Consider the following 13,243-nt stretch of genomic DNA (forward strand, 5'->3'; position numbering starts at 1 on the left):
TGAAATTGCAAGTGAATAAAAGCCAAATGATTAATAACGTAGCCTAGTACCAGTTAGATTAGCAAATATCATTAAAATACAAAACATCACAACAGATTGACAATGAGAACAAGAAAATCTACTGGGTACTATGTTGATTTATGTAATACTTATGGAACATTTTTGAGCGCGGTTTTTTTAAATTGTGTATTCTGTAGATTTTCAGTTATTAATTTTTTTATTTTTAATAGTGAATGTACATGAATGTAGCTTTAACAAGAACATTTTGGTTTGAAAACACTTACCATTTATCCTGAAGATTAGTTCAAAATGATGAAGAGGGTTCCAAACAGAACAATTTAGTAACTTGTTAACGTCTGTTATCCATCGTGGGACATTGGCCACTGACCAGAAAGTCTCCAACCAACTCTATCCTATGCAATCCCTTCCAGTTACTTCTAAGCGTTATTCATTCTACTGATGTCTGCCTCCAATTCACAACTTAATGCATTCTTTGGTTTGCCTCTTTTCCTTTCCCTTCAGGCTTACCTCATGGTGCAGTTTGATTATTTCCACAATATATGTCCTATCCAACTCAAATGTCTTCTTGTAACTTCCTCTTCGATTAGAAGGTGGTTTTTTCTGTGTTATAGTAGGTTGTTGCTGATAGTATTCGGCCGACGGACACTGAATATCTTGCGTATACAATATTTTATAAATACCTGCACTTTTATGATGACGGTTGTAGTAGTTTTCTGTGCTTCAGCCCTGTATACTAGAACTGTATTAACGTATGTATTGAAAATTCTGACTTTGATGTTAGCTGACGGTTGTTTCGAGCTTCAAATGTTCTCCAATTGTAGGAATGCTGCCCTTGATTTTCCGATCTGTCTATACATGTTTGCATCAGATCACATTTGTTTATCGATGATTCTGTCTTGGTGCGTAAAACATTTAACCTTTTTGAGAGCTTCACCAACAAATGTGATTTGCTTGATGCTTGTTGTATTTCTCTTCAGGATCTTGCTATTTGCTTGTGAATTTCGAAGCCCGTGGCGGGGGTGTTGTTTACGAAATTGAGAGGACGAAAAGCGAATGTCCGGCGCTTTAACCGGGTTGGTGGACACGGAAAGTTCACCTAGGGGAGTTGGAAAACCCTCATTCCAAACCAATGGTGCACATGGGTTCCACTATCCTGAGGTAACAAATGGCGTATGAATCAGTCGTTGGTCACCGGCTACCATGGGACTGCATCTCCTAACGTTACTCCACTGTCTTATGGATCAGACTATTAGGTCGAAGGCTCCGGGTGTGACTGCATAAGGAAACCAACTGCTTCGGTCTGGGCACCTGGGCAGTATCACAGCCCTCACACAAATCAAATGAGATTTGTGAGGCGCATATTTATCTGGTGCTTTTTTGTACCAATATTTATGTGTTTAAATAAATAAATAACTTATTATAAGTTCGATGCTTAAAACACTGATTCAGTATTCTACTTCATGATATTGAATAACTCTGTCTTGTTTGCGATGAAAGAATGGACTTAAGTTTTAAAGCATGAAGTTTAGGTTCATATAATAACTGATAGTGAAGATGATATTACTAGTATAATACTAATACTCCTAGCACAGTGTACCCCGCTGACAAGACCTTGAGATAAATCAAGAATTGAAATAAATTCTTGATTAAAGTAATCTTGAAATTTTTCTAATGAATTAGATTCACAGTTAAACCACATAACTTGAAAAAAAGTGTATGACCTTAAACTTAATTAATCAGCTGGTTTATACAATTCACTTAATATTCCTTATTAAGTGAAAATGCTAATAATACTACTAATAACAATCATGATGAATGTCATTTTGGACAATTCATAGTTCTATTGTTAATGTTATAATTAACATGATTAAATATAGTTGGTATTTTATGAATCATTGATTTGGAGCCAAAACTAATTCCATATTAAGGAAAAAAAGGGAGTTATTGTTGTTACAATTTAAAAATTACATCTTCATTGACCGTAAAATGTTATTGGTATAGACAGATAAGTGTTATATTTATGCAACATAATTGTAAGCTGGTAAAGACCAGATTCAATTCTATAACTTAAAACTATGAAGGTTACAGAAAAAAAAATATGATTCTCCCAAGAAACAGTTGGATATTATTGTTATTAGATACATACAAATAATTGGGATAATAATATTATAATATAATTTCCCAATAAATAGATGTACTAAAGAAAAAAATTCCAAATCTAAATGGAATCATTGACGCCAGACTGTTATTATGAATTTAAGGTTACAGAAAGATCAGTGGAACTACCCTTCTACAGAATAATAATAATAGTAATGGTAATAACAATGGTAATAATAAGGATCCAAAATCATTCATATATCATTTCTATAAAGAAAATAGTTAAAAAGTATGAATTCATTAGAATAATGCACAATTATATCATTAGTAGTGATTCATTCTTTCTAAATTATGCTTCTTTCTTAATGTGAATAACTTTCATAGAAGAAAGATATCAATGATTAATGAAGTATAAGATTGAATACTGATTATATAACTATCTAATGAATGGAACAAAAAAAACAACGGAATATATATATTACTGGATAATGCATTTCATTATTAGAATATCATTCACTTGTAGAAAATATATTTTCAAAGCTTGTAATGGTGATAGTCTGTGGATCTTTATAGAATCCTCGAGAAGTCACCGAATTTCAACTTATTAGTATCTTTCTTGTCTATTATTATTAGCTTTATTCAGCATTATATTTTTGGCGTAATATAGAATTCACAGCACAAAGTATTTCAACAAGTTTCCGTTTCTTACATCTTTGTCGATCCTGACGATAAGTATTAAGTGTTTACCAGTTAGAAGTTAGCAGTACAGGAATTGACATCTGAATAATGTATATTCCTTTCGCAGCATATTGTCAGTAACTACGATGTCTGTGATTGGGCTATTTTGTGACCTATACAGCGAAAGGTCATGAAGATTTCATAAACACACCTTAGTGGGTTATACGATTGATAGACATAATGATGTGTTGAAACAAACAAAAAAGATAACTTGGTAAAATATCTAGATATCAGGAACATGTAGCCCAAATGTTAAAGCAAGACCATTAGGTCTTATTTTGACTGGGTCAGTGTGATGATGAGAGCGGACAGCTGGTGAATTGTTGAAGAGTATTAAAACGAATGATCAAATTTTCATAAAATTAGTTTGACACAAAGGTTTAGTATTTTTACATATGTATAACAATTAAAATCTTCATTCATTAGCGTATTACTAATATTTCAATGAATTATTTTTTAACATTTTTTCATAAAAGTAGATTATTATTCATTCCATTATTATCTACCTTTATTATCAGAAAGTTGTTTTGTGGAGATTTTAGTAATTTTATATAGTTGAAATCATGAGTCAATTGAAGCTAGACCATCATGAAAAACCTAGAAGCACTGGTCGGCCGTTTCGTCCTGTTGTGGGACTCCTCAGTAGCGCGCATCCACGATCCCGCGTCGCGAGATGCGAACCCAGGACCTATCAGTCTCGCGCGCGAGCGCTTAACCACTAGACCGCTGAGCCGGCCGCCATCCAACGGTGTTGATGTCTAACTTCAACCAATCCACAAAATTAAGCGGCACATCCACCATTGTCTTCAGTAGGTTAGTATCTCACAAGAGACCTGGTTGGACCCCACTGCTCACTGCTTCTCACTAGAACTACTTTATTAATAATCTGCCTAATTTTGTACTTCATAAAAATTAATCTTAAATAATTAAATAAATACGTAGGATTTTCATGCTTCATTTTCAAAAGGCAACTTTATTTGTATATATATATATATATATATATATATATATATATATATATATATATATATATATATATATATATATATAGAATTACTTTCTGTCTACTGGAATAAATATAGCCTGATCCTACCAATGAAATGAATACAGTACAATTGATTTAACCTATGTTTTATACACTATCATTATTAAGTTATGATTTGATAAGCGATTTGCATTTAGTTACCGTACGTCAAAAATCCAATTTTCTACTCATTAAGATAGTAACCAATTTTCTACTCATTAAGATAGTAAAAATATATTATTTTATTCCTATCTGGTACCTGAATTAAATATAAATAAATCAGTTTAGAGATTTGAAGAGATTGTAGTAATTTCACAGTTTCAATACTTAGGAGTCTCATATTACGCCGTTTAGTACTACCAGATTTTCAATGGTGGTCTAACTTAGATCGACTCATGAATTCAACTATAAATAAACTATTTATTAACAATATCAACAGTAATAGTATAGACATTGTAGCCAACAATCATAGTTAATTTTAAAAATATTTACTAAAATATTTGATTTAGGCTAGTCCCTGTAGAATTACCAATCTTATCTGTTAGTAGTAAATATTTATGTTATATATTTATCTATCTGAGTAGATATAACAGTACAAGTTGAGAGAAAAAGGAGTTTCATGTAGCAATTATTTTTGCTTAATTATCTCTACTCCATTTATATCCACATTCATAATATTATTTCAATGTGTTGTCTTTACTAAGAGTCTGATAACATATGTCAATATGAACATTATATGCCATCTGTTTACTTCGTCTACATAAAAAATGGAACTATTTTTCTTATGAACACATTTACTACAAAGACTATTAAAATATAAATATAACATAAATTAGTATAGAATAGATAGAGTATGGCTAATAGTGGAATCCAGGACACTCGTTTCTTCCTATCCAAGACTCGTCAGTAAGATGTACTTATATCCTACGATTGATATTCCATCATATGCCAACAAAGACTGATCAAAATTCGATCAAAATATCAAAAAACGGGATTATCCGATCTATTTTAAATTGAAATAAGTATGATACGTTTAAAGATTACAGACACAATTTCTTGCAATTTAGTCACGTTATATTTTATTTTCAAGTTCATAACGTTCGTTTAAATAGTAAACAGGTTCTTGTTTCTTTTTTAATATTAAAAACTGATAAATCAGTATTATCTGATAACGTTTTTGATACTGAAACAATGATAAGAAAGCAACCTGAAGAAGAGATAGTCATAATGGTTAGATAATGTGTCTTCTACTGGATACTGGAAAAAAATGGATTCATTAAAAAAAACTGTTTTAAATAATCATTACATTATGTAGATTGGATACATTAAGATTCAAGTAGGACTCAGAAACTAAATAGATAAAATAAGGAATTTGTATTTATAATTATTCAGCAGTTAATTTCCATCTGCCTTGATAACAGTAATGGACACTGTAAATTATAAACTTAACGGTTTTTTCAAAGTTGGAATCATGAGTCAATTGAAGCTAGACCATCATGGAAAACCTGGAAGCACTGAATGGCCGTTTCATCCTATTGTGAGACTCGATTCACGATCCCACCTAGCGAGATTCGAACCCAGGACCTATCGGTCTCACACACGAGCGCTTAACCACTAGACCACTGAACCGGCCGGCATCCAACGGTGTTAATGTCTAACTTCAACCAATCCACTACCATTTTTATTTAATTTTAATTACAGTTTATTAACTTTATTATTTATTGTTTTTTTCTTACCTTTCCCAATTTATAATTAACATTTGCCTAATTACATAGTGTAACTACCTTTTCTAAGTTTACTGAAATTTCGATAGCGTAATAAGAAGACGAAGATTATCAGAACTATGTGATAGATTAGCTCAATACATTTCGAACAATCTAATCACACATAATATACTTGTTAAGAACATTTATATATAAAAATAAAAGGTCAACTAGACTGGAGATGGGGAGTAAGAGGAAACAAGGATAATAATACTAATAAAAATAATGTGAAAACAATTTGAAACTTAATCACTCTGGATAATATTACCAGGGTAAGTTTAAGGTGAGGACATACTGTTTTTGAATACACAAAGATTATCAATTCACTTACTTGTGAGTACTTTTCTAAAAGAATAAACAATGTAATCAAAAGCATTCGTTGTGTTTTATACACACTTTATAATATTTCATTTATATGAAAAATGATACAACCTAAAGAAGCTGTTTCGTTTAATTATGTGATCATTTTACAACCAGACTTCATTATACTATCGAGAGAAAAAAATGCAAAAATGCATTTTTTGATTTCGTTCCCTGTAAAAAATAAAAGTATTTTACTAAACTATCCATTTCGAAAAGATAATGTTTTACTGATAATTATCAATTAATCTTGATTGTCGAAACACTAATTTATACACTTAACAAATAGAAATAAGATTCCTTTTATTCAGTTCTGTTTTAATAAATGGACATATACTTCATATTGGTAAACTAAGGAATTTTTATGATCATTTTATAATTAAACTAATTGATGAATAATTTAGTTAAGTAGAATCAAAACCATCATAGTAAGTTAATTCACCCTATCGCACCAGCAAGTGGCTATCAGGACTCAATAGCTGAGTGGATAACGCGATGGCGTTTGAAGCGAAAGGTACTGGGTTCGAGTCTGAGAGTGAACATCAACTTTGACATGCAGGTACATCCAGCTGACGAGTCCCAAATAGGACGAAACGCGCGTCTTGGATTGCACTGCTAGCCACTATCCATCTTTGCTTATCATAGTAAGTAGGTTTTAGTTATAAAATTACTGTTTATCTAATCTACCAGAAGTGAATTTAGTTATATTTTCTATTTGAACTATTAGAAAACATTTTTCTAATGATCGGGCATAGTTTATTCTTTCCCACCTAAAAAAGTTTAGTTTATTAAATATTTTCCACTGAACATTCATACTCCAAATAAGTTTCGAATGAAGCACATGGGTAAGTTAAATTACTCAGTGATTTTATACTTTATTGACCAGCGTTTTATATCATGTCGTTTCAGAGACAAGTTGGAATATTTTGTTCTATACTGTATAAACTATCACTGAAGATATATTGCTGGTATTGTTGAGATCTTTGTGCTAGATTATTTAATTATGGATTTTTTTTCCCATAGGCGGTGGAAGGTCTACATTTATATTATCTAGCTCAGATCACTTAATAGTAATCATAGTAATTAAAAGGTTAATTATTGCAGAACCTGTGAAGAAAAGTCAGTAGTCAGTGTGTGAATTATATGAACCTCACATTTCTATTTGATTCTCAATCTGACTTATATCAATACCGGAATAATACTAAATGGAAACAAAATTGACAAAAGTTTTTATCAGATTATATTAAAACGAGATTTGTAAAAGAAATAAAAGCCATAATAAAATAAAGAAATAAAATTAGCTAGTAGGAAGGATTCACGATAAGGGCGACTGGATTTGATAACTATTTCAGCAGATCGGGTCCATTTGATACTGAGTTAAAATCCAATGGTTTATGCTTTTAGTCTTTATCACTAACTGAAAGAAGTTAGATTACAAGATATCAACTTAATAGTCTGATGTTAATGGCATCGTCTCAAGGAATGATAGATCTTGTATCTGATCTCTATTGAAAAGTTTTAAGCTAGAAAACAAGACTTGTCCATTGACCCCTGATTTCAGTGATTTCATATGTTATGTTAATTTTTGATGATTTATTAAACAGATTTCCTTCCAAAAAAAATGTTAGTGAATTAATTTTCGTTTGTTTACTTTTGTTTTATAAACAATAAGATTTTATCCCAAGTATTGGACCAAATACTAATTTAGACGAATTGTTTGTCAATAAAACTTCTTTGTACATTGATCATTAAAATATACCATTATTGGGATTAGTTCAACAGTAATTAAAACAATTCACTATTTTCAGAAAGGGTTTTGTGGATATTATAGTAATTATAATCTTTGAGATCATAAATCAATTGAAGCTAGACCACCATGGAAAACTGAGAGGTCCTGTGTTCGAATCTTGGGAGGCGGTATAGTGGATGCGCACTACTGAGGAGTCCCACAATAGGACGAAACGGCCGTCCAGTGCTTTCACGTTTTCCATAGTGGTATAGCTTCAATAGATTTATGATCTCAACTATCAAAAACAACTATTTGTTTAAAATAAAATCATTCAGTTATAAATAACATAATTAATATATTTACAGTTTATCAAATAATTTTTTCTTGTTCACCACTTATCAACTAACTAAATGTAAACTAATCTGTATTTGTCATGTCACAATGAATCATTGTTTTTAAAACTACTCTTATTATAACGTTCAATTATGTACATAACCGATTGTTGTAATCATTTGATAATAAGTATTTTTTTAAATTCGTTAATCATATGGAGAATATTTTGGTTAAATAATACTTTCATAGTGGATACATTTTACAGTCCACTGTGTTATAATATATGAATAATCATGGGATTTATGTTATAGATTATCTCATAATTTGATTGTATGAATAGTTTAAAAATCAACGTAAATATAAGATTCTAGTTTAACATGTGGCATAAAATCCAATATGTGAATTGATTACTGATCGCTGTTGCCAGTTGTATTCATTAAAAAAAGGAACAATTAATCTAGTTGCCTAGGCATTGTGCTTAAGTATAGTAGATCCTCATAGTTTGTTTGTCAGAGTGGGCTCCAGCTCAAGAAATTAGTCATCAGTAATTTGGAAATTTTTCATGTAAATTGAAGAAATAATGTCAATTTGTCAGCTTAAAAGGACAAGTTTAACTCAAACTGACAGTTTTATTTGTTATAATAGTGACTGATTATAGGATGAACTTTCAACTTATTTATTAACTATACAATGTGGCAATTATCAGTTAGTATATTAACTGGATCGCAAGAAAATAAATTATCACTCATTAGTACATAAAACAGTTATATTACGATAGGGGGTTTACGATTTTGTTGAGTTCCATAGTTACGTCACTAAATGACGTATATATTATTTAGTTATTTGAACACATAAATATTGGTACAAAAAGGCACCGAATACATATGCGCCACACAAGTCACTTGATTTGTACGTGGGCTGTGATACTGCCCAGGTGCCCAGACCGAAGCAGTTGGTTTCCTTATGCAGTCACACCCGGAGCCTTCGACCTAATAGTCTGATCCATAAGACAGTGGAGTAACGTTAGGAGATGCAGTCCCATGGTAGCCGGTGACCAATAATTGGTTCATACGCCATTTGTTCCTTCAGGATACTGGAGTCCATGTGCACCATTGGTTTGGAATGAGGGTTTTTCAACTCCCCTAGGTGAACTTTCCGTGTCCACCACCCGGTTAAAGCGCTGGACATTCGCTCTTCGTTCTCTCAATTTTGTGAACGGCACCTCCACCACGAGAAGGCAGTGAGTAGGACTTCCATGACATTGGCTGTATACGCGTGGCTATGTGAGAGCATTTCGAGAGGGAAAGCTGATTTTCCTCACTCTCGGCCGTAGCAGAGCATGTTTTAATAAACTATTATATTTAAGATATAATAAACTATGTGATCTACAAATTCAAAAAGTTAATTATTTGAATTAATTTTCGTAACTAGTATTAAATGAACATCAAATTCATGCGACAGTTTTTAATTCACGATGTATTGTGGTGATCGAGAGCACACAAGTGGGGACAACCGAATGTATTTGGATACAAAATTACAGAATATCTTAGTCAAATCTGAGAATCATGCAGTAAATACTTCACTTGTAAAACGTCAGTAAATTGTTTCAGACTTCATTGTTTTTCCCCATACCAATCACTTTCTGTTCTCGCTCATTTCTCTACCGTCAGGCATTCCACTTTCGACTGATGATACATGCTACTTATATCTATCGACATCAGTAGCACATACCAATGTATCACATAAATCATGCTAATTAACAAGCGACATTTTATTTATAGTCTTTTAAACTGAGAATTTGTATTGGTCACTTGCTCTAATGAAATGAAATTATTGTTTCTTTGATTAATATCTTGAAATGTTTATCAACTCTTAATTAACAAATTATAATAAAACAAAACTATCTCTTTTCTTTTTTAATGAAAGAACAACGCTATTCAATAATACGTTATGTAATAGCTAATTACCTTGAAATAATTAACTCATAACTGTTTTTTATCAGTGTTCAAGGTTATGAAATTGTCTTGTGGATTTTTTTCCCCAGTCTTTCATATGAGCCTTGTTCAATTGTAAAAACGAAACCATAATCGTATTAATAAAGATACTAATTATTTTTTATCACTAAAGTTATTAATTATCTGATTATTAGAGTTAATTATATACAAGAAACAAATTAAAGCATCAGTGATCAATAAAGGCTTTCAAATCTTGGATAACGAACTACCGATCAAGTTGTATATAGTATTCAATATTAGTTTGATAAATATTTTATTGTCAGAAGGGGTTTTGTGGATATCATAGTAATTTTAATAGTTGAGATCATGAATCCCATAAATCTAGACTACTATGGAAAATCTGGAAGCACTGGACGGCCATTTCGTCCTACCATGGGACTCCTCACCAGTGCGCATCCACGATCCTGCCTCACAAGATTCGAACCCAGGACCTATCAGTTTCACGCGCAAGGTCTGTTGTGAGATATCAACCCAATGATGACATTGGTGAATGGTTGCTCAATTTCGTGGATTAGTTGAAGTTAGGCATTAACACCGTTGGATGATGGTCGGCTCAGTGGTCTAATGGTTAAGCGTTCGCGCGCGAGACCGATTGGTCCTGGGTTCGAATCTTGTGAGGCAGGATCGTGGATGCGCACTGGTGAGGAGTCCCATGATAGGACGAAATGGCCGTCCAGTGCTTTCAGATTTTCCATGGTGGTCTAGTTTTAATTGATTCATGATCGCAACTATTAAAATATTTTGTTTTAGATTATTGGAATAATGTAAAATCATTGTTATTATCGTAGGTATCATTACTAAGGTTTGACTTGATAATTTCGAATAAATTGAGCATTGAGTAAATTGTTATCAATAAAACTATGATATTTGTAATATTCCGATGAGTAAAACAATAAGATTTTCCGACGTTTCGTGACTCAGTGTAGACCACTTCATCGAAAAATAAATAGTCAAATAATCCAAGTTTGAATAATACAAAGGAACAACGCAAAAATATCATGTGCAATTGACTTGTTCAGATCTTTTTTTCGATTGATCACATATAACATTCTTACATTGTCCCTTCGTACTTTTTAAACTTGAATTAATTTTGATTTGATTATTTATTCTCTGAAGAAACGGCTTACACTGAGTCACGAAACTCCAGGAAATCTAATTCTTCTACTCATTGAGATATTACAAATATATTAATTTACTTATCATTGTTATTATCCTTATTTTGTCTAAATTTTTATTATTAGTGTACAGTAAAATCACAATATAAATTTATTAACAAATAAAGGGTCTCAATGTTACATTTTGGGGAACAATAAACACTGTATAGTGAAGTAAATCCTCTTTCTAGTTAATTGTAGATCTCTTTTTTAAATGCCTTAATTCTTATAAGTAAGATGTTGTTTTACGCATTTAGTTTTGAAAAATACAAATACATATTTAGAAAATATATAGTCCAATAATAGAATAATTTGTCACAAATTCTTAATATAATCCATTAAACCTGTTTTTGAATAAGTGTACTACAAAGAAATGATATAATCATCCAGAACAAAAAGAATACTGACTGTATACATAATTAATAAATAAATATATTACTACTACTACTACCAATAATGGTAGTTTAGAATGATATGTGAATTTGAAAAGTGTATATTTCCTAAAGTAAACATAATCATCATAATCAGGCCCTAAAATAATAAAGTTGTTTTGAAAACACAAGTACATTAATTATGTAACAGGATTTCGAGAGGAATAAAGACCAGTGGATGAACAAAATGTTGAAAATTAACGTTTTATTTTGAAAATTACTTGTAGGTTAATTTAAATTTGATTTTTACAAGGTTGGTTTTTTTTATTAACAAAGAAAAGCTACATATTACTGATAAAATTAGTACGCATATATAAAGAATTTACAGTATATAAAATGAAGTGGATTCATTTCCTGTCATACTGTTTAGTCACCCTTGCTTTCAAGAGCTGTCATTTAAGAACAAAAATAATAAAACAAAATGACTTTAAGAAGTAAAATAATATAGTTTTCTTTTTCTTACACTGTATTATGTTTACAACTCATTACATTGAACAGCATAGTATACTTTGGAAGATAAATGTATGAACTACTGATTACCTTTAATCAGTAATATTTCAGATGAAATAACTAATTATCATCAAATTTAACAAGAAACAATCACGTGATTATGAGAAAAAGAAATTCAACAAAATTTATGGTATAAATTTATATGCAAATGTATATGGGTTGTATGTTTCGTGTATTTGAAGATAGTTTCGTTTTACTTTGAAATTGTGTGTCGATTTCCGGTTTCATTTGTTTTCTATTTACAATTAAAGAAATTATCAATGTTTTCTTTTGGATGAGTTATGAACGATTAGTTTCTATGATTTGGCATAGAGATATACCTAAACATGTTTCAGGTAATGTACCTTGTGCAAATATACTTATCCAGTAAATAGTACTCATTATGCAAAAACATACAGTTATTAACGTTTTCAATCCTGTTAAACAATAAGATGAAGGATAATTATTTACATTAAAGTTATGTACATTCATGAATGGTGTTATGGATGAACTGCACAGATGCTGATGTCTACAAAACGCGCTGAAAGCAGCAGCTGTAGGAGATGATGATAAATTAGCATGATTATCAGTATTATTATCAGCGAGAAAATGTGACTGGCATATATGACAATCAGGTTGATTTAAATCACCGCCCAATAAATTGACATTATTAACTCTTCGCGAATTTCTCCATCTTAATCCACGAAATGTACCATTATTTGCTCCATTACCGGATTCCGAACTACCTGAGCATAAATAATTGTCACCATAATTATCCTGTGAAATTATAAACAGAGTAGAAGTAGAATATTATGTAGAATTGGTGAAATTTACGTTTCGAGAGAAGATCTATCAATACTTATTTGTAACAGATATCACTATCTTAGATAAGAAACTGATAAATGCAAGGACTTGCTAATATATATATATATATATATATACTATTGATGTATTGTTTTGTACAGAAAGAGTATTCTGCTACATCGCTGACTATTAATTAGTGTATTAATCATGAAGTACAGGTAGGATAAAACTTATTTACCCATGGTTGTTTAGATTGACCTAAAGTATTCCATTTGTGTGATAGAA

At 31.1% G+C, this 13,243-nt stretch overlaps 1 protein-coding gene across 1 annotated transcript in view; it reads right to left on the reverse strand.

Moving 5' to 3' along the window:
- Positions 1 to 12,454: 12,454 nt before the first annotated feature.
- Positions 12,455 to 13,243, reverse strand: part of Smp_063680 (hypothetical protein) — a gene marked incomplete at both ends in the record, with an annotated part of 36,132 nt that continues 35,343 nt past the window's right edge. Inside the window, one exon of the mRNA XM_018794902.1 lies at positions 12,455 to 12,931. Within this exon, the coding sequence (XP_018649268.1) occupies positions 12,455 to 12,931 (477 nt within the window). The remainder of the gene's footprint in view (positions 12,932 to 13,243) is intronic.

The sequence above is a fragment of the Schistosoma mansoni genome, chromosome 1, assembly GCF_000237925.1.
Source record: "Schistosoma mansoni strain Puerto Rico chromosome 1, complete genome".
Taxonomy (NCBI): Eukaryota; Metazoa; Platyhelminthes; class Trematoda; order Strigeidida; family Schistosomatidae; genus Schistosoma; species Schistosoma mansoni.